Genomic DNA, 23,443 nt, shown 5'->3' with positions numbered 1-23,443 from the left:
AAATGCCATAAACATGATGAAATTGATATACATTGATATCCTATATAGAATACCGACTCGTGCAACCCGTCGTATCTACTCTTCCTCCTCCTCCCACATTTGGCTGTAAAGTTGCTGTTAAGCCTGACAGCTTCGAACATGTTGCAAATGTTAACTCCGCATTAGTTCAAGCAGTGCACACTCTGTAAATTAACAGAGACAACATAACAAGCAGTGCAAGCCTTAGTTAAAACTAACAGAAGAGGGGCCAAAACTCTCATGGGAAACTCATTTAGATTTTCAATTAAAAATTAGACAACTCCATTGAAATTTACTCAGGCAATGAATAAATATTAAAATAATTATTAAAATAATTAAAATAATAAATTAAAATAATATAATAATAATTTCAAATACCATTAAAAAGTTGTTTCAATAAGTGCAAATGAGTATTTATTTCTTACCTTTTATACATACTTTTTTCTAAACAGATTATTTTACCCCCAAAATGTGTGATTTATCAGAACCAGGACTTTAATGATAAAAATCATTAAACAAATTTTGAATTTAGCATTAACTTTTATTAATGCTATTGAAATTAAACTTAGTGGCCAGCAAAAAGCCAAAATTTGTTCAAGTGTAACCTAAATCTAAAAAAAAATAAAAATGCACTGCTTGCATTAAGCCTAAATTAAAAACATTTTGGCATATTTGAATAAATTCAATAGGCAATAAGCAATTTAAAACCACATTTACGTAAACTAATTGTTTAATTAATTACAGAATATATTATGGGCCTTAGTGTTTAGACAGCCGCGAGACCTAATAAACTTATTATTTGTTTGTCTATATTTGTAAAAATAATAAACATCAAAATAATAAACACTTGGCTTAAATTTATAAGGCCTTGAGACAAATTAAACAAAAAAAAAATCAAAAAGGTCGTTAACCCTTAAATAATGTTATTCTACGTTTATTTATATACAAATATTCAACTCATTATTTGATATTTTTAACTCATACCCATTTCGCTTTTTCTGTTTAAATTGTCTCCAAACTTTTGAGTCTATAAGATCCTACGTAAACTTATCGCAGTGTATATGTATCCTGATTTTGAAAAGGATATTTCAATAAATTTGGAGCAGAGAAAATTTCCGAAATTCCTTTTATGCTAATATAAAATTTAGACCTTGATGCCACGTCACGATTTATCGCTCTCTGATCACAGTAATATTTAGATCCTACAGTGATCCAATGAAAAAATAAAAAAGATTTTTTCAAAATTTCAAAAACATTTCAAAGACATTGATATCTTAGCCCACCTGAGGACTAAATGTCCTTTATACAGAAAGTCCTTGACTACAGGTGTTGTGTCACACTAAATAAATAAAAAAAAACATCCTTTGTTCTTACTTAAATTTATTATACATGTAAGATAAACTGAACACTTTAATTATATGTATAAGATCAGAACAGTGGAATTTCCCTTCAATTAGCCTTAGTTTACTAAAGATTTTAATGCAATCAGAGTATAATCGACGATTAAAAAATAATAATTCTCTTATGAAAATTTAATAATTTCAGTTACCAGAAAATAAATGTTTAAATTTTCGGTTAAGCCTTTGTCGTTAGACTCAGATTCAATCAATTTGTTTAAACCTTTTTATGAAATTCAGTGGAAAGTTATTTTTCTAGGGTAATTGAAACTAAAACTATACAAACACTAACTTGTTAAAATCTTATAAACCAAAAATCAATTTTAAAATATAAATTTCTCTGTACAAAACTGCTAAAATCGAATTGTACGTTTAAATATTAGGATCTAAAAACTATAAGCACTCTAGAAAACAAGTAGTTTCAATTATAATTTATACATTGTATTCTTACTAAACAAAGACAAATTTCTTATAGCCACTTAAGTCGATGGCTAATTTCAATAAAATTAATAACCAAAAACTTTTTCTATCTTATCGCTACTTAAAAAATACTCAAATTAAGAGGTTTACGACTCAAGTGGTTGAGGAAATTAAAATTTCATTTAAAATATAATCATTTTGCCATTTCCGCACCAACCACCCGAAAACAGATATTTATATTTCATAGCCAACTAACCGCAAATTCGTTTTTCGTTTTCCATTTTTGGCTCTTCTGCACAATTTCCAAGTAGCTATAACTAACCAAATAACTGTTGGCTCTATCTTTCTTGATTATTTTGGCAAACTCAGCAGGACACAAATAAGTACAATAAGACAAAGCAGAGAAGACAGTGAAAATACAAATAGTCTTGGCGCCAGGTAAAACAAAAAGGTGTAAAAATCCACAATAGACAACAACGTGAAATAAGAAAAAAAAAAATATACACACCAAAAATTCAAATATTTATGAGATTCTGTGTTTTTTTTTTTGGCTATGTGTGACATTGACAAGTTAATTTTTTTCCATCGGTTTCTTTATATTTTTCCACTCTCTGGTGGGTCGCACACATACGAATACAAGAAAAACCGAAATGAATACCGAATGCTGGGCCAGAGATTTATGATCCTGTGTCTGTCTGTCTCATTTTGTGTTTGTGTGTGTCCTTTTGCCACCTCTGCCAGCTCTTGTCATATCTCTGATGCAAATGTGTCACACTCACGACCTGTTAAAACAAACTCGAGCAAGTTCCATAAAAAAATAAAAACAAAAAAGAACAATCAAAACCCGAAAAAGAAAAATAAACGTTGCACCACTGCATTGGCCTCCCCAAAAAAACAAAAAACAAAAAAAACGAAACAAAAGCCTGAGAAATATTTTAATTAAAATTCACTGCCCCCCTCAAAAAAAAAAAAAAAAAAAACACACGCATACGAAGCACAAAAACCGCAAAAAAGTAAAGCAAAACAAAAAAAGGCAGGCAGGATAAACTCCAAACCGCCGCCTGATCTCAACTGATAAACGCCAAAACCAACAACAACAACGCGAAGGTGGAGAACAAAATCCCCTTTTAAAGGTAAACTCAGGGCAAAAAAAAACAGCGTAGAGGCTCTGTGCGGTGGGCGTTGGTTGAATATAAGATGCAGCAGCAAGCCAAATAAAAAACAAAAAAAGAGAAAATAGGGCCCAAAAAGGAGTTCAGTTCAAGAAACTTTATAGACATTCGATAACGAAGAACAAATACTCTTTATCAAAAGAGTCTTAAAGTTGATATGGCAACGCTAAACAGTGATCAGCTGTATTCAATTATAGGAAACGCGAACCAGTTGGGAATTACACAAACTAATGACTTTGGGTGCTGCTGAACTGCTTTCATCTAGCAACTTATTATTTTACAATTAGAACTGCTGGAAATCCATATTTAATACTTAGAAAGCATTCGTAATAGTTAGAAATCTTGGAAACTTTTTGAAACTAATAACTTTATGATCACTTAATCTTACGATTTGTGAGAATTTTGGATTAGTATTAACATAAATTTAACTCACTCGTAGCCAGTGGCGAAATGCTGATTTTAGAGGTAAAATAAGTCTAGACTCTATTCCAAGGACGAATCTAAAAAACTCGGGTATGTGCCGATCAAAGAACTCAAATTTTCGGCTAACTTTCAATGAAGACATTTTGTCTGTATGAGTATTATGAAAATTGTATGGTCACTTCGAAGACTCACTAGTTGGGGTATAAGGAGAGGAAACAAGTCACAAATTATTCAAAATATTGACAGTTTGGGAACCCCCAGATTCCCTCTTTGGATGTGTCCAAGGTCTTGACTATCAAAATTATTGTGGTTTATAAGGTAGAATAACGAATAAAATATCTGTTATCGTCTTTTTCGAAATATTGTCTTTCCATTTCGAAATATTGTTTTGAGTGATCAAAGTTTTTTAACATGAAAAATGTTTTCCATCCTTCATCAAATACAAATATAACCAATATACAAAAACCTACATTAAATTTAAAATTGAAATTTGCTTTAGTGTTTTCTAGAGTTTTTGAATGCCAAAACTTACTAAATGCAAAAGCTTACAAACACTTTTGACTATCTCTTGTTTTTAGTTCCAAGTCATCTTTTCATGTGAAAGAACTTTTGCGTTGTTATAATTTTTGTAGAGTATCCAAACTGGCCTTCCAAGGAACTGTAGATCATCGTTTGTGAGTGTGTGAGTGTGTGTGTGGCGAGGACGAGACTGTCCCAAGTGCTCACTTTCAACACCGATGGTGTCGCTGATCTTTTGCCACAATTCCCACTTTCAGTTGTCCACTCTTGCACATGATCAATCGATGTACACTGGAGCCTAATTTACCGCTTCCCTGTAAATTTTAACTCGAAGTTCAATTTTTCGGGTTAACTGCTCGAGTATTGTTTGTTTTTGCTTTTGCAGTTAATTTCAATTAAATAAACAATGTAAAATATATGTACGTACATACATATACATTCACTCGCACACAATGAAGCTGTGGCAAGTTGGTTTAATTACCAAACAGCCCTGCCCCTATGCGATACGGCCAACTGTCGAGGCAGTTAATGAAAATGTTCGTTAACATTCAATTGCAGGACATGCGCAGCCAACCCCCTTAAATTTTCACAAAAATTTTCACATTAATTTATGCGTTGGGCTTCATTGAGTTTTCATATGTTTGCCATGCAAAAGGAAAACACACATACACATAAAGTGAAAGTGCTGATCACTATCACTATCACAACGTTTTTTTCTTTGGGAAAAACCCAACTAGAGGTGAAGGGTAAATGAGCGCCAGATGAGCACAATGAACGCGTGACTGGCTTCAGTTTTACAAGTGAATGAAAAACCAATGTGCATGGTGATTAATCTATCAATCTAAACGACGACTATATACCCTTTTTGTTGACTGAGTGCTGATAGGGGATCTAATCTTTGTATGTAGAAGGTTTCTTTCATAAAGTTTGGATAAGTTAGAGTTCTGTAAGTGAAACATGGATCTATAATTAGGCCTCATACTCGATCACAAAAGCTCTACAGACTTTTTTACTCCATGTCCTTTCCAAAAAGGTTCGACACTACAAATCATCAATGATCGACAATTATCGACAAAATTTCAACATTTTTGTTAGTTCCCTTATAGAATCTATAAATGGATTTGCATTTTAAGGCCTTTTTATGATCAAATATTAGTCTTTCAGTCAATTTAAAAGTAAATAAAACTAAACCTTTTTTTATGACCTATTATAAAAATAGATAATAATAAATTTATATTCGGTTTTGTCACTTATTCGTTACAACTTTAGACTCAGATTTAACAACATTAAAAGATTATGTACTTCAGGCAATTATCTATATAGGTACATATATCTATATATAAATAGGGAATAATATCTATATATGTAGTTATCTATATACATATGTATATCCTTTGGTGAAAAAGAAAATGTACCCTCTTTTGGATGAGAGTATTGAATATTAAGAAGCATCTGAAAACTTGCTCACATTTTCAATGCAAAATTAAATATTGTATGTAGTTTTCTGTTGTTGTTGTTGTTGTTGTTGTTGCTGTTATCCCCTATGTCTGGTTATGGGCAACACGTGTAATATTTACAGTTTGTTTATTTAAACAATTAACATCTATCGCCAGATACCAAAAAGCTAATTGCCAGGCTTGAAAAATTGAAAGTCCAACAAATGGGAAAATACAACACATAAAAAAAAATAACAACAACAATTTCAGAAGATCATCATGATGAAGAAAGAAGACAACAACAACAATTTTACAAAATTTATGCGTGTCAATATCGAATGAATATACATATATTGACATTTTGCTCATTAAACTAAACACAAGACAACAAATACCAAAAAGCAAAAACACTAAAAACAATATACACAAGAAAATAAAGCTGGAGAAATAAAAATAGAAATCATTTATTTTTGTTATACTAAAAATATGAGTAACGAAAAAATAGACAAAATTACTAAACAATATTTTAGTTATTAGCAGTCTCTAATATTCCATGTTTTTGGCCATGTTTTAATGGCACGTGGAATCCAAAGTTGGTCAAGAATTGGTCTCTTGGCGCCAGAACAACAGATCGATTCGACATGCAATCAATCTACAAAGATAAAAAATAATTTCGCTTTTTTTTTGCTCCGGGTTTCTCCATTCATTATAACTTTTTTTCGTTTTATTTTTTCTCATTCACTTATGACAATTTACGACTTCTGTGAATCAGCATCATCGAAGGCGAAGGCGAAAAGGTTAATGTGTTTTTAAATGCCATGCTAATTGGTAAGCGGTGTGGTTCAAGTTTATGCACTTATCTGTAGGGCTAACTTAGAAACAGAGATAAAACCTATTGGAGAAGATTCGATGAGAGACTAACGAACCCTTTTTTTTGGCAGAAAGAAAGGTCTCAATAGTCGGAGTTTCTGCAATCTGATTGAGACTCATAATTAAGCAGATAAAATGTATCTATGTAATCAATTGAGTTCTTTATTCAAACAGCATATCATCCAAAAAAAATTTGATATGTGTGATCCCATTAGGAATTGTTTTCTCGGTGTTGTCAGGATAACTCATACAACGTGAAATAAGTTAAAAATTATTTGTTTGTATTCAAATAAAGCTGACAAAGTAGAAGCAGGAAAAGGAGAAGGGAAGTTAAAAAGTTTATCAAAAATGTATTAAGCAATATTTTGTAGCTTCTAGTTTAATTTCCCGTCTTTGTGTCTATGATATTTATATACAAAGTGAAAGAGAAGATTTTGACTTTGACTGTCCTGAAGTTAATACACACTTGCACTGCAGGCCATTTGAAAATTGTTTACATCTTCAATAAATTTCCTTGAATAAGTTTCGTTTTCCAAATTTTTTAAGTAATTGGCTTCTTGATTGATCTTTCTATGGCAACTAGTATATGTCACGATGGTCCGATCCGACAAATTGTCAAACTTTATCTCAATTGGGCACTAAGAAGCTTAGATAAGTTAATATCGGCTGAAGGCCATGGCTATATCGAGTCAACTTCTCATGTTGAAGAAGAATAGTTAAAAACGTCTCCTTCTTTGCACTACAATGGGCCATTTTTCTTTTCTTTTTTTGATTTTTCTATTCATGTTTATATGCCTAAACGATCTTTGGCATTGTCATACCATTTTATTTTTCAAATCTGAAAATATGAGCAAAAAAACTCCAATTGAAAGAAAATTTGCAGTTAGTTATGATGGGAAACTATTGAGCTTAGCATCAAATTTAAACTTTAAACTCTGAGTAGGACAATTTCGACGATTTAAATTCTTTTTTTAAGAACCAGAACAATCTAGAGAGTCTGAGAATCCAAATATAGTACTAAATCTGTTACAATGCTTGATTAATTTTTACTTTGAAGTGATTAGTATATTAATGATTATAACTGAAATGTAGAAATTCTATTTGTTGCTTACCCATCCAATTATAGACAACAAGCCATCTGTCTGGCATTTTATTTCCTTTTTTTACATTTTTTTTTTTTATTTTTGTATATTGTTTCGCTTTTGTTTGTTTAAGTTTTGTTTATTTCAGTGTTAATTAGTAAAAATTTGCAAAAATTCTGAAAGGAACTTCCCATGCAAATTGTTTAGAGTTTTACTAATTAAATGGAGAATGTTGCGTTTGAGTTCAGAACCAGCAGATGGCAATTTAGATTCGCATTGGATAAAGGAATGGTATAGCTAATTATGTCATATGAACTGAACAATATCAGACAATTAAATATTAAAACAAGTGATTAGCATAAAGAAATGAGGGAGAAGCGAGAAGCAGCGCTAAATTTGTCAGCTGCAACTTGAACATTGGTTTTGATTTATTTATATAACTATATGGTATGTCGATATATGTATATATACATATATGTATATACTTACTCTCATATACATACATACATATGTGTTTAATAATTTGTTGCTTTTGGCTTTGGCACTTCGCACTCAGCCGCAAATTCGTAGTGTAAAGTTTCAAAGTTTCATTCAGCGGTTGATTTTTGGTTGGTTTTGGTTGGTTTTTGGCCTCCTCAGCATTCAGTTCCATGGCGAGCAGCTGCCCCCGAGGCTGAAACTCTGAGACTGAGCCTCTTGTTGGCTCAATGAATTATGAGGGGGAAGAAAGAAAAAAAGCAACAAATTTTAACCCAATCTATTGTGTTTGGGGGCGTCTTAATGAAAATGTTTGATTTTTGTTTTGGCCTAGTCGAGATTTTTTTTGGTTATTGCGCATTTAAAAGGTAAATGTGTTTATGAATGAAGTAAATTGGGTAGAAAGCTAGTGACAGTTTGTAAATAGAATATCATCTAAAAGTGGCTATGATTGCATCTATCAATTAGCAATGATTTAATTTACATAAATTTTATTTTACGTTAATATAATTCATTTAGAAGAAAAGATATTTCTTTTATAGAGATGATACTTGGCTTACATTTATCTTTTACAGAATAATATAGAGAAGATCACATTGCTAATGGGTGTTAAGAAAATTGTATGAAAGGAAAATACACATTAATAGTTAATCAGAAGACAACTTAGTGAGTTTAAGCCGTCTCGTCTCTCATATTTAAATCTATTATTTTATAGAGAAATGCAGCAAAAAAAAAACACTTATAACAAATTTGTTATTCAAATGGAAGGCAATAACAAATGGTAATGACATTTCATTAAAAAATTTTTTGGTCGTCATGAACAACTGACTATTTTACATACTTTTCTTAAAAATTTCATTTTTGGCAAATGAGTTTTGTAAAATTAACAACGTAAAGTCTCTCTGTCTTACTAAGGCGACTTCTTCAGATATATCTTTAATTAGGAAACAGATTAAAAACATATAAACCAAAAGCAGTCCTTGGTAGATGAGTTGTCTAAGTGGCCCAGCCATAATAATAATATAAACCAAAACATTATGCGAAATATGGATCTAAATAAAATACTTACCTCTTTCGGTTGCAATCTCAATTAATTCCTAGCTAAAACAAAATCAAACCTTTAATAATTAACCCTTACTTAGCCCATCTTGCCAGAGATCGTCATAAAAATCCATAAGTTGTCATTATTTTCGCCACCATGAAATGATCTCCCAACTGTTAATTACTTAGTGAGTTTGCTTGAGCAGTATTAATCCGCCTGAACAAGACCAAAACCAATAAGTTGGTCCAAAACTCGATTCATATATATTTTACTGTTGCCCCCATCATAAGCCTTTGGTGGGCAATCAAGTGAGAAAATTAAAATTACATGCTGCCGTTGCTTCGATGCTGTGGCAGGGGCCACATTTAAAAGGGGTTCATAACTTCCAAGTCAATTACGCTTCATACATATGCACAGGTAAGCAAAGGGACTAGAGCATCTCCACCTGGTATGTTGTGTATGTGAATTAGAAAAATTGCACACTCAAGTGGAAGTGCTGGGCTGCCCTCTGTCTGACTGACTGACATAACTCACGAGTGCCAGACTCGACTGGCATTTCGCTGCCTCCGCAAAATCCAAATCCAACAGAAGATGAACAGAACCAAAACAATCCGCATGAACCGCTGCTTAGGCGCAGGTGAAACCAGACAACAAGCCCAGAAAGTGGGCATCCTTCGCCTTCAACCACCTTCAATCCTCCGCTACTCAAGTAGGGGACTACTGTGGGAATCATAAGCAATCTTCCAAGCCAGCATCACAGGATCAGCGAATTAATTTGTGACGCGCGCGCTCTCTCGTTGTCCCTCTCTCTCCCACTCTCTCCCTCTCTCTCTATGTCTCTGGTTGAATGAGAGACTCCGCTAACCAAATGGTAGTTACATTTGGAGCCACGAAACTGAACTTGGAGCCATGGCCTCGAGGCAATTTACTTACTGACACGCAGTGGTAGCCCAAGTCGTGACTGTAACTGCATTCAATGTATGCACAGTGCTTCAAAATAATAAGAAAACTGCAGCAGTTCCATTAGTCGATTCATCTTCTATTCTTTTATAAGTTTTTGTTGGATTTTTTTCTTCCTTTTTACTTTTTTAAGAATTTTACACAGTGAATTCCTTTCAAAGTAGACTTTGATAATCTTATACTTTGGTGTGATTTTTGCTAGATTTGGAAGCACTGTGCACTCCAGCCAAACTCACTGCAGAGTCTTCGTCATTGTGGCCTTCTGCTTCATCGTTGTTGTTGTTGTCGTCTTCGTCGTGTGGCAAGTGTGCCTGCCTCTGTGCCTCACTGAAAATCTTCAAGTCCAGTCCGTCTCTGATTCTGTGTGTTTGTGTAACTTCTTGGCCATGGCTTCAACTTCACCTTCAGCTTCAGGTCTTTTGGTCTTCTGTCTGCGCTTCTTCTTTTTTTTTTTGGCTTGGTATCTTGTCGGCTTTGGCGCTGGTGTCAAACGTTTTGTAATCTGTCACGTCGCATCGTTTTAATATTTTTGCGCTCATGCGCTCATGGCTACGAGGAAATGCAGTTGGTTGCGTGTAAAAATAGGCGTAACCCTTTGGTATTTTATGGATGAATGCCAGAACCCACTCTCTCTCTCTCTCTCTCTCTGTACCTTTCTGTGTGGTGGCTTTGTTTGGTTTACAGACAGCAGCAGCAGGCAGCAGGTTCCAGATTGCCTTTTTATATTTTGCCTGTTTTTTTGTTTTACCTTTTTTTATTATCTAAATCATTATTAGTTTGACCTTCAGCCTCCGGGTTGTTTTCTTATCTTATTAATTTTGTGCTTCTTAGTGCTGAGATGCTGAGGGAGGTTGGGGAGGAAGGGGTGACTACTGTGCAGATGAGTCATTGGTAAACTTATGTTTAGCTGGTCTTCCGTTATATCAACAGCTTGTTAAAAGTTCTAATTATAGGTCTTCCCAAAAGACCTCCCATATCGTTTTTGCTGACCCACTGAACTCATTCACAGGCATTTGTGTAATTTGTGGAACCCTTCTCAATCAGCCTAACCAGACAGAAGCCAGAATCCCATCAGAATACAAATGCATTAATTGAGGTCTTGACAACCGTTAATCAGGCGCCACAAATCAAGCGAATCTTCTGCGCAGCGTTTAATGAAGGGGCGCTACCTTCAGCTATACATAGGTACTTATCTCGCATGGCAAGGCCTTGTGATTGGTTGGCTAAGCACAAGAGACAGAGACAGATAGGGCTAACTAGTATTAAGACTATTTTTAGTCACTGCCACAACAAAATGGCAGCCAAGCGTATATAGTAATGTCTGGCAGGTATTTTCCATTCACTCGCTGGCTACGTGATTGTGACTTTATTGTGATAAACAAGCTCCAAACCGAAGCCACAACTTTTCCTTTGTCTCTGCACGCAAGACGAAACGCGAAAATATTGACACGATCTGGCCAAAAAAGCAACAGCCGCCAAATCACACACAATCCAATCAAAATCAATCCAAATCATATTAAAACGAATGAGGCCTAATCGATGTGGGGGTGTATTGTATTGTACTTTTGCATAGCCATGAAAATTGCTAATCTAAATATAATTCAATTGTTAACTAGAATATTTGTGTGTGAGTGTGTGTGTAGGTGGTCAATTGTTAGTGTTAATTGCCACCAAGTTAATCAGGTGGAATGGAATATTTATGAGTATCACTTACGCTATATACGCGAATAGCTTCTCTGCCACACAATGGCCAAATGGATCACAACTATGCCGACAATGCTAATTGAATGGAATTGAATTGTGTTAATCAATACGGAACTAGAGCCGAATAGTTGTTAAAATTTTGACCTAGTCAAGTATATGAAATTACAGCACTCGGTAATAGAGTTAACTAATCAAAAACATAGTTTTACACCTCAGTCTGAGGATTGGAATTTAAACAAGCTTCAAATGTTCTCATACTAAAAGAAGAACCTCTAGATGATGGCTAAGAATATAACATTTTTGGTGTTTTCAAATTATTATTGTGCTATTTTGGACTCCTAAGTTTGAATTCTTTAAAGATAAATACCAAAAATGTTAAATTTACGCATAATTTTTTGGTCAATTAGTCCTAAATTGAAATTGAAATTATATTTTCTCATACATTTTCTCATACATTCTTATAAAGTACTTTAGAATTGGTTATTTTTTAAAGGTCCTTAACTCTAAAAGACAATAACTTAAACGAATATAACAGCTTTTGATAATTTTTGAGAACAATTTTTCATTGTAAGGATGATGCAGTTCAAATTTAAATTATTCTTATTCATTTAGTTGGTTTAGGAAATCAACCAAACTGCGTTTTTTTAAAAGAAAAAGATGTCAAAAACTTGTAATTTATAAATTTTAACAACAAAAATGGTCTTTAGAGTTATTTATAACGTTTTTACAGTTCTGCGAGGTCTATGAGAAACCTATCCTATCCCTCGTATATATATTTTAACACTGCGCACAATTGTGTTTAGTTCTAAGAAAAGTTTTGAAAATATTTAAGATAAAATTCCTCAAATGGTAAATTGTATAGACCACTTCAAATTTTGCCAATTGATTGAGATAATTTAAAAAATATCCTAGCTGGATAAGAACAATTGATATAATTTGGATTATTATTAAAAATAAAGTAAAATTTTCGCAATAAATCTCACATTCCTAAGACTCTAACTAAGACATTTTTTTTAACAATTTCGAAAAGTCGATATACACTTTATATATTTAAAAAAATTTCTACAAATCTAAAATGTCCTTAATTTTTGAAAATCTAATCTAAAAAACTGTTTCAAGAATTTGCATTTTAAAACAACTGAAGAAAAATGACTAATAATAAATGTGAAAAGATTTAACTACAATTCCCAACCTCATCGAAATCATTCACCAATTCAAGTTCATTTCATTTAACCTACATAAGGTTACTTCCTTACCCGTCCTCTGTCTCTCTCCCCCTCTCCAAATCTCATTACAGATGGCTCATTATCTTTGTCGATTCATGCAACTATTATTGTTTTTATGCAGCCATGGAATCATAATAAAATCTGAACCGCATCTAAACGAAATCATTGACCACCTTAATGAACATCTTAAAACTTCTACTAATATAATTATACAAAGTAGCTTAACATCGAATCTTAACTTTACCCAAACTATCACCAAACCCCAATTGATCTTTAGTGCAAAAGAATATCTCGACAGAGAACAATTGATTCTACAAACCCCTGGACCCATTTTGATCATTGTCATTACTGATGATCGACCACCGAAAGGATTGTTTGAGCATTTAAAATTGGCATTTCAAGATGCTGACTTTCTCTTTGTGGTGGACAAGTCAAATGAGAATTTCATCAAAGATCCAAAATGGGTAGAGTTCATAAAGAATGGCTGGGAGCAAGGATATGTGAAGCTGTTATTTCATACCCCATACAATGGGGGAGCCATCTATGACAAGTGGTTGTTTCCCTATATGCGTTTTCAGCCAGCCACAGTGGAGAGTTTTATACATGCTCGTAATCGATTTGGTGATCTTGAGGGTTTCGAAATACGCGTGGCATCCTATAACAATGCCCCACGTTGTATAATTTATAATGACGAGAAAGGAAAACTTGTATTTGGTGGTTTCTACATGCGTTTTGTGCGTCATTTTTTGGCGGCACGGAATGCCACCTTCGTTCCTGTTTTTATTCAAGGAACACCCCTACATTGCACCAAGGCTCTGATGAGTGAGGAGGTGGACATATGTGCCGATGCCTTGGTCCAAAACCAAACTCAGGAAATTGCCGTCACTCATGCCCTGCGTTTGGCCTATGCAAATGTGATGGTGGCTCATGCTGAACCACTTCATTCTTATCGCTATTTGGTGGCTCCATTTACAACGACTACATGGATCTGTTTGATGTCCTACATCAGTGCAATGGTCTCATTTCTAAGTGTAATACATTGGAAACAATGTCATCGTTGGATTTATAGTGAATTCCTACTTGAAGCCATCTCTTCATTACTTTTCTCGGGATTCAGATTGAAACAAGTGCAAGGACATGCACGTTATATACTCTTTGCGGTGATGTTTCTAGCTGGTTTTGTATACTCTACCATGTATTTAGGCTTCTTGAAGAGCATACTCATATCGGAAGTCTTTGAAAAACAGATCAATACATTCGAAGAGTTGGTGGAGAGAAATGTAACCATAATGATGGACGAATACGATCGCATTTTGAGCCTTAAATACAATTTGCCAGAGATGCTATGGCCAATTGTTCAAGTTGTTTCCATAGAAACATTGATGGAGCATCGTAACAAATTTGACAATAGATACGCTTACGTCCTCTTCACGGATCGCATGAATCTCTATGATTATGCCCAACAGTTTTTGCATCACAAACGCTTGCGACGCATTCCCATTAAGATTTTATTCATATTCTCTGGCATTCCCATGCGTAAGACGTGGTTTCTGCGTCCACATCTAAGCACGGCCTGGGCCAGTGCCTTCGAGACAGGTTTGACACTGAAACTAACCCAGGAAGCCGAACATGAGGCAATGCGTACTGGAGTTTTGCCTTTTCTCGCCACGGAATCTCGTGAACTGAAACCATTGAGTTTGGATTATTTTGTGATGCCAGCGATTTCTTTGGTCCTAGGCTATGGCATGGCATTGATAAGCTTCATCATCGAATTGTTGATCAAGCGCTTAAGAGCCTAATCCAAGATAGTTAAACTAAATCAATTCACTATTTGCACTCACATTTTGCTTGGTTAATATATTATTTGTTGTAATTTATTTGGTTTTTTATTTTAAATACTAACAAACTTACTTTTAGGTGACCTTTAAAGTCGTCTGAAACTCTACAACTCTGGGTAAGTTCAAAAATTATTTTATGAAAGTCCTAAGTGAATGCATTCAAAATGACATTTAATCTAATGAAATCAAATACAAGAATATAATATAATATATTCGACTTTTAGGTATATATTCAAATTTTCCGCATTTCTATGAATATATACTTGAATTTGAATACTGAAGATATATAAAATATTGATAGCATTTAGATTAGTCATTCACTTCACCTCTGAAGACGCATCAATTCTGAAAAAACTATAATAACTCGGAGCACTCAGACTAATTGAAAGATTCTGTCATTGATTCATTCGACTACAAAACTATGACGACTTAAAGGGATCTAGGGAAATATAGAACTAGAAATATGTGTAAAATACAAAATACTCATAGCATACTCTGTCTTTATACATTTAACGTACATTCAGACTTTAGTGAGGAAAATGCTATGAATACTTTTTAAGAGTTTTTGATAAATTCACTCAAGTATTTGGAGAAGTATTAATAATCACAGATCTGTTCAAACGAGAACTTATTGAAACGGTGTTAAGTTCATTTCATGTATATTTGCACGAGTACTTTTTGAAGAGTATCCAAAATTATAAATGCAATTATTTAGCCATCTATTTGGTATACATTAATAAGTCGCTTTACTTCCTTTCAGATTTTCCTCTAGATATCATGACAAAGCTATTCATTCTCTTTTTGGTTATCTGCACATCATTAAAACCAGTCAGTTTAGTACCCAACGAACTATCAACAATCATAAACGCCCTCAATCATGGTCTATTTACCAAAACCAACATCATTTACACGCAGCCTACAGATGTCTATAATGCCGTTATCAATGAAATGCCAACTGTTTTATTTAATCCAAGTAACTTTGGTAATTTGCCAAATGTTAGTCAAAATTTACCCAAACCTTTTCTAGTGGTCATACCACAATTTGGTGAGGAAAACTTGGAAACTTTCAGTAAATTGCCAACGGAAATGCAAGATGCGGATTTTCTTTTAGTCGGCCAACAATCATACCAGTATTGGTTGCACTTTCTTTCTGAACTATGGAAACTTGGCTATCCCAATATATTAATATATAATGAATCATCTAAGTACAACTCTCTCTACACAAGTCGAGATTTTCCAATGCAAAAACTAATAGAGACCAATGTTAGTCATTATCTTTGGGCACGAGAACATTGGTTCGATAATCTTCATGGCTGGGAAGTTCGTGTGGCTCTCTATAATAATCCACCTCGAGCTTTGGTCTATCCGGAACTGGAACTCTATGATGGTTATGCCTTGATGTTATTGAGACAATTTCTGGCCTATAGAATGGCCAAATTCGTGCCCATACTTACACCTAATTATAAAGTTTATTCGGCCAACGATTGTTTACAATTTCTGCAACTCAATCAGGCTGATTTATGTGGCGATCTCTTGGCTTATACTGCAAATTATAGTTTTTCGGCCAGCTATATGTATTTGTATGGCAATATATTGATACCAAATTCAATGGAAAAATCGAAAAACTTTTATATTATAGCCCCATTTGAGTTAATAACCTGGCTATTGATGGCCATTTATGTGATTATGATTGCAAGTTTTGCCAGTTTTATTTACCTGCTGCAAACGAAAAGGAAACTCAATGAAATTCCACAGATATTTGGAAAATTTGTCTTGCAAGTACTGAGTAGCTTGCTCTATGCGGGTTTTCATCTTAAAGAACTTGCTGGAAAAGTTCATTATATATTATTTGGTACCATATTTCTAACTGGCTTCATTTTCTCGACATTCTATCTGGCCTCATTGAAGAGTATTTTGGCCACTGGTCTGTATGAGCCGCAGATAAATACATTCGAAGAGTTGGTTAAACGTAATATATCCTTCATTATTGGTGACTATGACAAAACTGTGCTGGAAGCCTATGATTTTCCCGATATATTGTGGAATATAACACGTGTTGTCCCCTATAAATTTATATTGGATCATCGGAAAATCTTCGACACTAAATATGCCTATTTGGCCCATAGCGATCGTCTGGTTTTATTTAAGTTTCAACAACAATTTATGACCAAACCACGTATGCGTCCATTGCCCATTGAATTGATGCACTCCTTGCCAGGATTTCCTATGCGCCGCGAATGGTTATTGAGAAATAAGCTAAGTCAGACATTGCTTAATTGCTTTGGCAGCGGTTTGATGCAAAAATTGGCAGCAGACACCAATCGACAGACCATACATATTGGCTACTTGAATCTCATTGAATCGGAGGCATATGAAGCATTGGCCTTGAAATTGGATTATTTTGCTGTACCATTGCTTATGCTGGGCATTGGTTTGGGCTTTGCTTTTCTTTCCTTCTTGGGCGAACTTCTGTGGCACTAAAATTGGAGTGGAGTGATGTCTGGAGGTAAGTGATAGAATATTATAAATTTCATTTCAGTCTAGTCTTGTTTTTAAGAGCCCCATGTGACCGCAATTCCCAGATAAAAAGGAAACCCCCAAAAAAAAAAAAAAGAATAAAGAAAAGATGGAAAGTAAATGCAGAAACCACCCCATTCAGACTCCTTTTTGACAGGCGTTCAAAATAAATAGCACTTGAGATATTTCCAAAACATTTCCCAGCTAAGTCTTTAGCAATTTCCAATTGTCCTATGCCCCTCAGGCACGCCTGCAAGTATGCAACGCACATGATAAGGGATGAGCTGGATGGGATGGGGGTAAGGACTGCTGACTTGCACAAATATTTGCCGAAAAATATGACAGAAAAATAAGACAGAAAAATAAGACAGCCAAAACAGGACGAGAAACGAGAGTCCTTGTGTCTCTGTGTATAGAGAGGGTGGACAGAATTTTAAAGTTCGTTGACTTTTGGAGGGAGGTGGACACATTTGGCCTAGCGCCTCGGTTATTTTGTGGCGCCATTAAGTATGCAACACAGAAATAATGCTGGCGACAATAAACTTTATGCCCCGGCGACATACAGGAAGCAAGAAAAAGAAGACAAAAAAAAACCCCAACCGGCACATAATGCATTTCCTTCAGATGATTATGAAGATAATCCAGTTGATGTTGATGACGATGTCGTTGATGATCATTATCGTCCACGACAATTGATGTGCTCATCTGGTTGGCTCCTCCCACGGCGACACACTTTTTTTCATTTTTTAGCTTGTACTTGCTTCTTTTTTTTTTTTGGGTTAACGCCCACCCGGAATAACCAGTTTCGTCTTCAGATCTCCTTCATATTGTCTCTTTTGCTCACTTTCGTCTCCTTTGTAGTCCTTGTCCTGTTTGGGCATGTGCGTGAGTTGCATCCATATCCCATATACATATATATGGTCCATATCGACAGCAGATAAACTCTCACCCTTCATTCGCTTTAATTGCTGATTTTTGTGTGTGTTGTTGGAATCGATTTCATGTGTGATTTTCACTGGCCACGATTGTCACACATCGTACCCAGATTCTTATCGAGTTTAAAGCAAACATTTGTTTTTAACTGCACTTGGGCGGCTTTTTAATTAAGATTCTTCAGGCCGATATATGGACAATGGTATTTTCTCTGCAATCTCATCAATTGGCTTTTATTGTATGCCCAAGCATTGGAAATTCCGCATTGCAAAGGGATATATTATACATAAAATAATACTATGAAAACTTTCTGATATACTCAATTGCAATTAGAATATCATGCAAATTTAGGAACAATTTAAAATCTAATCATTTTTCTAGGATTATACTATATTAAGATACAGAAACTACTCTCATATACTTACATCTATTCTGAAACTCTTAACTACTGACAGTGAGTTAAAGTACTTGATACTTTGGTTCATAGTCGTTTGTATCAAGAACTTATACTAATGCCGACGGAGTGATTACTTAATTGTGATTTGAATATGAATTTGAACATGATAAATACTCAGTAGGGTTCAATAAATAACAATTGCTTCTTTATTGACCAAAAAGTAAATACTTATCAAAAGATTTTTAGCTTGAAACTCAAAACAAAAATGAAACAGAAAAATACTAAAAGCATTGCACTAAAGTGCTTTAATTCAATGTATTTCAATGTTAAAGTTTCACTTACTGTCCGATTTAATTAGTTACTCATGTATACAAACGATTTGCATATATTTAAGCATTCATCCATTCAAAAACCATTATCATCTCGATAAAAAAAACACCAAATGGCTGTAAATTCATCAGGGGAGGGAGACAAACATGCATAAAAGGGCTGAGCACAAACAATTGAATGGCTGCAGGGCCATTGATACCTCATGATTGACTCCATTCGTCTGTGGATGACCAACAGTGCTGGCCAATAAACTGGCTAAAAAAAAAACAGTCGAAACGAAAGTGTTAAAGGGGTTAAAATGCAAAATTGAAGAACCAAATTTTTGAACAGCTTCCTCAAAATTTAATAAATGGCAAAGAGTACCCACAATATAAATCAATTTTTAATACATTTTAAGGACTTTTTGTCTAACTAATCAACTAACAATTTTTGCTCATGCGAAAGATAAAAAACTTTAAATTATCAAGATTAAGAACATTTATAAAATTGTAAACGACATAAACTTCTTAGCAACAATGTTTCTCAACATGTTGCGTGTGCTGCTTTGTCTTATAGAACAGGTATAAACAAAACCTCTAATAGTTTTTAATTTTGAAGCATTTTTAGACAAATTTATTTGATACTAGTTGAACTTTAAAATTGTAACATCTCAGGTTTGTCTAAATTGAAAAAGGATCATTAAAAAACTTACAAAACTCAAGCAAAAAGTTTAAAACATATTTTATTTCTTCTTTCTATATGGAATTATGAACTATTTATAAGTGAAATAACTATTAACATCCAAGAAACATGTCTTAAAACAATTAAATATCTCTAATTTACGAATATGTATAGTAGTTTATAATTGTCTAAAAAAAAAAATGCATTACTCTCGATGATGGATTCTTTTTCCGCCAATGTCTATTAACAATGACCAACAAATTTATCCTTAAAAAGGCTAAATTTGCAGACCTTTTGGCGTGTGTTGTCCTGTGCCATTGTTTCTTATCAAAGTAATTGAAACTGCCAGATGCCAGATGGCGACTAATTGCAGATTTTTGTTGCTGTTGTTGCCAATGTTGCCATTGCCAATAGTAGGCTTTAAGCCACCTTTAAACACTATTATTTAAATCAATGGCAATTCTCTCTTAGGATCGGGGAAATTTATGTGCCGTGCCTAATTGTTCGGTCTGAACTTGAAAGTGGAATGGAAACCAAAAAAAAAAGAGAGAACTACATCATCTACACGATTTAGCTGGTCGGCATGGAATGCAATTATCGCGTACCAAGTTATGCCAAGATAAATGGCCTCGACACACAGTCCCAATCCCGAATTAGCCAGACACCACAGGAGGAAACGCTTTTTTTCGGTTCATTTTGGAGCAAATTTATGACAACGTCTGCAGCGACGGCGGCGGCTTGACCAAAAGACCCAAATTGAAGTTGAGCTAATTTTCAAACTTTATTGATTATGATGATGGCAAGTCCGATAAGAAGTTTATTCAAACATAATTCATCATTACAATCGCTAGTTGTCAATTGTTTAGTTTTATTGCAACCGCTTAACTTGATGCATTTATCGCATTTCTTGACAACTTTCTGCTTGATATTACGTTCGGGTGCCACAATGGTGCAGCCAAGTTCCTTGGACCAAAAGCAAATAGCACTTCTCAATTTAACTATGTAAAGATATTTGTATGTATATATAAATAAACCATCTTTCGGATTGAAACTTACTTAATTTATACATCTTGGGTAGACAGTCTGAAAGATTCTTTTCCAAAAACATTCCATCACCGTCAACATCTAATTCTTTTATTTTATTCTCTCCTCGGAATGTATCAATGGTCCGAAAACCAAAATTGTGGCATATGGGATCATCTTCAACGCAATAAGTACAGAAAGCACTGTAAGTGTCTAAGATGAGATTAACTTGAAGGAGTCATGCCTTTGCCTAGAGTCACCACTTACGTCTAAAGAAAATGAGGCCAATTAGCAGTTGAAGTAAGTTACTTATATACATTTGGAAGTGTAAGTGTTCATTTGAATGTAGATCTACCAAGGCTTGCTTAGCCTTGATTGTTAGACAAATCCAGGGCCTAAAAAACATAAAGGAAAAGAAGTAACTACTTGGACAGAGAAAGGACCAGTCATAATTTCTCCCCCAGTGCAGTGGCTAGAGAGGCTAATTTTCAAATAACTAAATCTAAACATTACCAATTCCATAGACATACTTTGACTAAAACTAACACAGTTATATTTGCAATATAAATCCCATAAAATAAATTTTCGAAATTGTAATACAAACACCAATTAGAAGACTGCGAAACCAAAAACGATAGATACGATTATTTGAATTCGTACGTAAAGATGTACATGGCGTTAATTCTTGGCATCTTACGCATTCATCAATCATTTCACTTCCATCCATTTGGTCAGGTGTTATAATATGTATACCGATATCTGGTGCCCAAATGCAAACTGGAGACTCTAAGAATTCTGCAAAATTAATAGAAACTCAAATATGTATGAATAAAATAAAATATTTTATTATTTCTTACCTATTTTATGACCCTTGGGCATACAAGAGGATAGATCCGTGTTATTAAAGATTGGATCATCTTCGGTTGAGACTATATAGATGTAACCGTTGGTATGCATTTTTGACCAGAATGTATTATTGCACTGGAAATCATTTGGATTGGCACAATTAACACAAAATTGACTGTGACCAACTCAAAATTCAAAATATATTATTTTTTTTTTCAGAGGAAATTTAAGGACTTTATCTCACTTACCGTCAATTAAGAGCATCACCATAAAAGGAATCGCAAGCATAAGTAGTAGATGCATCTTGAAATTTTACAATTTATTTAATTTTATTTTAAAGTTTTATATTTTCTTAATGTGCTTTGAAATAAATTTCATGGAGGTGTTTAAAAATCTTGAAAAAATTATGGCAGCTTATAACTATGAGAAAAGGTCAATGGGTCTCGTCTTCGGGTGTTTCGATGTATTTTGATACCCTTTGTTGTGTTCTTAATGGCTAATAGTCAGTGACGGATCTAGAAATAATATTAAGGAATCAAATCGAATAATGCTCAATACAACAAAGTCAAAATCGGACATTTTTAGAATGATATTATTACATAAAGAAGAAACGGTAAAAATTCTGGTAACTATTTACTTGAAAAATCCGTGGTCTATACGAAGTCTGATGTTTGAAATTTTGAAAGAAATCGTCTACGCTTATAAAAAAAAAAAACAAGTTTACAAAAAAAGTCAACTAAATTTTTATTTCGCCTAAACCGACAAAAAGGGTTATCGGGACAATCCCAGAAGCTTTAATAAAATTCAAATTTTGATATAAATAAATCTTTAAATTTTTATTTCTACATTTCTTATATCTATAAGAAACCCCTTAGTTTTTTCGTCATTGTATAGCCCGAAATTTTTCCCTAAAAAATAAAGTTATCTAATAGAAAAACAGTTAAGTCCTAGCACACTTTAAGAGCCTTTATCCTTTAGTTTCTTTTTGACAGTTCTTCTTAGCTAAAAAATTTCCCGATTTGTAGTGAAATTGAAACAATTATAAAATAATTATATTAAAATAATTTAAATCATTTTTTTCTTCCAACAACATACTAAATTTTATAATTTTGAAAATATTTGTATAATAATTTCGATAAATTTACATACTCAAAATTGTAATAGACTAGTAAGTGCAATTAGAAGACTGATATACCAAATTCGATGAATTGAATGGTTTGAGGCCAAATTAATTTCACAAGTACTCATTTCAATGCAATCCTCGCACTCGTTAATGATCTCAATTCGATCCCGATCTGCAGGTGAGGCAATATTAATTCCAAGTTCCGGTGACCAAATGCATGCGGGGACGTCAAGAGCTTCTACAAGAGGTAAAACAAAATGTAACATTTGAAATTTAACAAAGTTTTTATAGAGTGTGCTTACCTATTTTATAACCGCTGGGCACGCATTTTGATAAATTAGTATTATTAAATATTGGATCGCTAACAGTTGATACTATATATATGTAGCCCTGATTATACATTATTGACCAAAATGTATTGGGGCATTTGACGCTCTTTGCATTGAAACAGGAAACGCAGAATTGGCCATGAGAAACTGTATATAAAAAAATTTTTCAAAATTTTCAAACATCTAACATAGAGGGGAAAGGGAGGGGGAAACTTACCATTGTTAGAAATGGTGAATAAGTAAAGGATTAAAAGAAATATTTGCATTTTGAAATCCTTTTAAAAAAAAAATATTCTTAAACTTTTGAAGGAAATTTCATGACGGTGTTTGTAAATTTTGTTTGGAAATGTGAGGCACAATCAATATCTTTGAACCGATGATAAATAGATTTTTTGCTAACCAAGCCAATTTTGAAACAGCCAACAACAACAATAAATGTCTCCTTGAGCAGTGGCAAACTAGTAATAAAAATAACTATGCCACTGTGGCAAGGGTATAAGCATATACACAAAAAAGAAAAGAAAAAGCCTGTCCAATTAAGCGCAACAAACAACTTTACGCCACATGCCACACCAGGCGGCATTTATCGGACCATTCAGGTCAGTTTAGATCAGATCGGATCGCATCGGATCGAATCGAATCGAGCTGGTGCTGGTTTTGGTCTTCCTCTCTCCCTAAAGCAGGTAAATGGCCAACGATTT

The 23,443-nt window shown here is 33.9% G+C and overlaps 4 protein-coding genes across 4 annotated transcripts; 1 reads left to right on the top strand and 3 right to left on the bottom strand.

The window, feature by feature from the left end:
• The first annotated feature begins 10,654 nt into the window (after positions 1–10,654).
• LOC6646271 lies at positions 10,655–14,545 on the top strand. The gene is made up of 2 exons (XM_002068675.2): positions 10,655–10,707; positions 13,024–14,545. The coding sequence occupies exons 1-2, from the start codon at positions 10,655–10,657 to the stop codon at positions 14,543–14,545; spliced, it is 1,575 nt and encodes a 524-aa protein (XP_002068711.2).
• A 5,632-nt stretch (positions 14,546–20,177) lies between these two features.
• Positions 20,178–20,839, bottom strand: LOC111519078. The gene is made up of 3 exons (XM_047010428.1): positions 20,712–20,839; positions 20,478–20,657; positions 20,178–20,419 (listed from the first exon to the last, which is right to left on the bottom strand). Exons 1-3 carry the CDS (start codon positions 20,761–20,763, stop codon positions 20,196–20,198), a joined length of 456 nt encoding a protein of 151 aa, XP_046866384.1. The 5' UTR covers positions 20,764–20,839; the 3' UTR covers positions 20,178–20,195.
• A 135-nt stretch (positions 20,840–20,974) lies between these two features.
• On the bottom strand, positions 20,975–22,004 carry LOC124460142. The gene is made up of 3 exons (XM_047010403.1): positions 21,539–22,004; positions 21,302–21,475; positions 20,975–21,239 (listed from the first exon to the last, which is right to left on the bottom strand). Exons 1-3 carry the CDS (start codon positions 21,591–21,593, stop codon positions 20,995–20,997), a joined length of 474 nt encoding a protein of 157 aa, XP_046866359.1. The 5' UTR covers positions 21,594–22,004; the 3' UTR covers positions 20,975–20,994.
• A 435-nt stretch (positions 22,005–22,439) lies between these two features.
• LOC124460147 lies at positions 22,440–23,015 on the bottom strand. The gene is made up of 3 exons (XM_047010419.1): positions 22,960–23,015; positions 22,716–22,889; positions 22,440–22,651 (listed from the first exon to the last, which is right to left on the bottom strand). The coding sequence occupies exons 1-3, from the start codon at positions 23,006–23,008 to the stop codon at positions 22,440–22,442; spliced, it is 435 nt and encodes a 144-aa protein (XP_046866375.1). The 5' UTR covers positions 23,009–23,015.
• Between the last annotated feature and the right edge of the window lie 428 nt (positions 23,016–23,443).

This window comes from Drosophila willistoni (genome assembly GCF_018902025.1).
Source record: "Drosophila willistoni isolate 14030-0811.24 chromosome 2L unlocalized genomic scaffold, UCI_dwil_1.1 Seg72.1, whole genome shotgun sequence".
Lineage (NCBI taxonomy): Eukaryota > Metazoa > Arthropoda > Insecta > Diptera > Drosophilidae > Drosophila > Drosophila willistoni.
The sequence above is the reverse complement of the archived record's forward strand: the minus strand, read 5'-3'. Positions and strand labels throughout refer to the sequence as shown.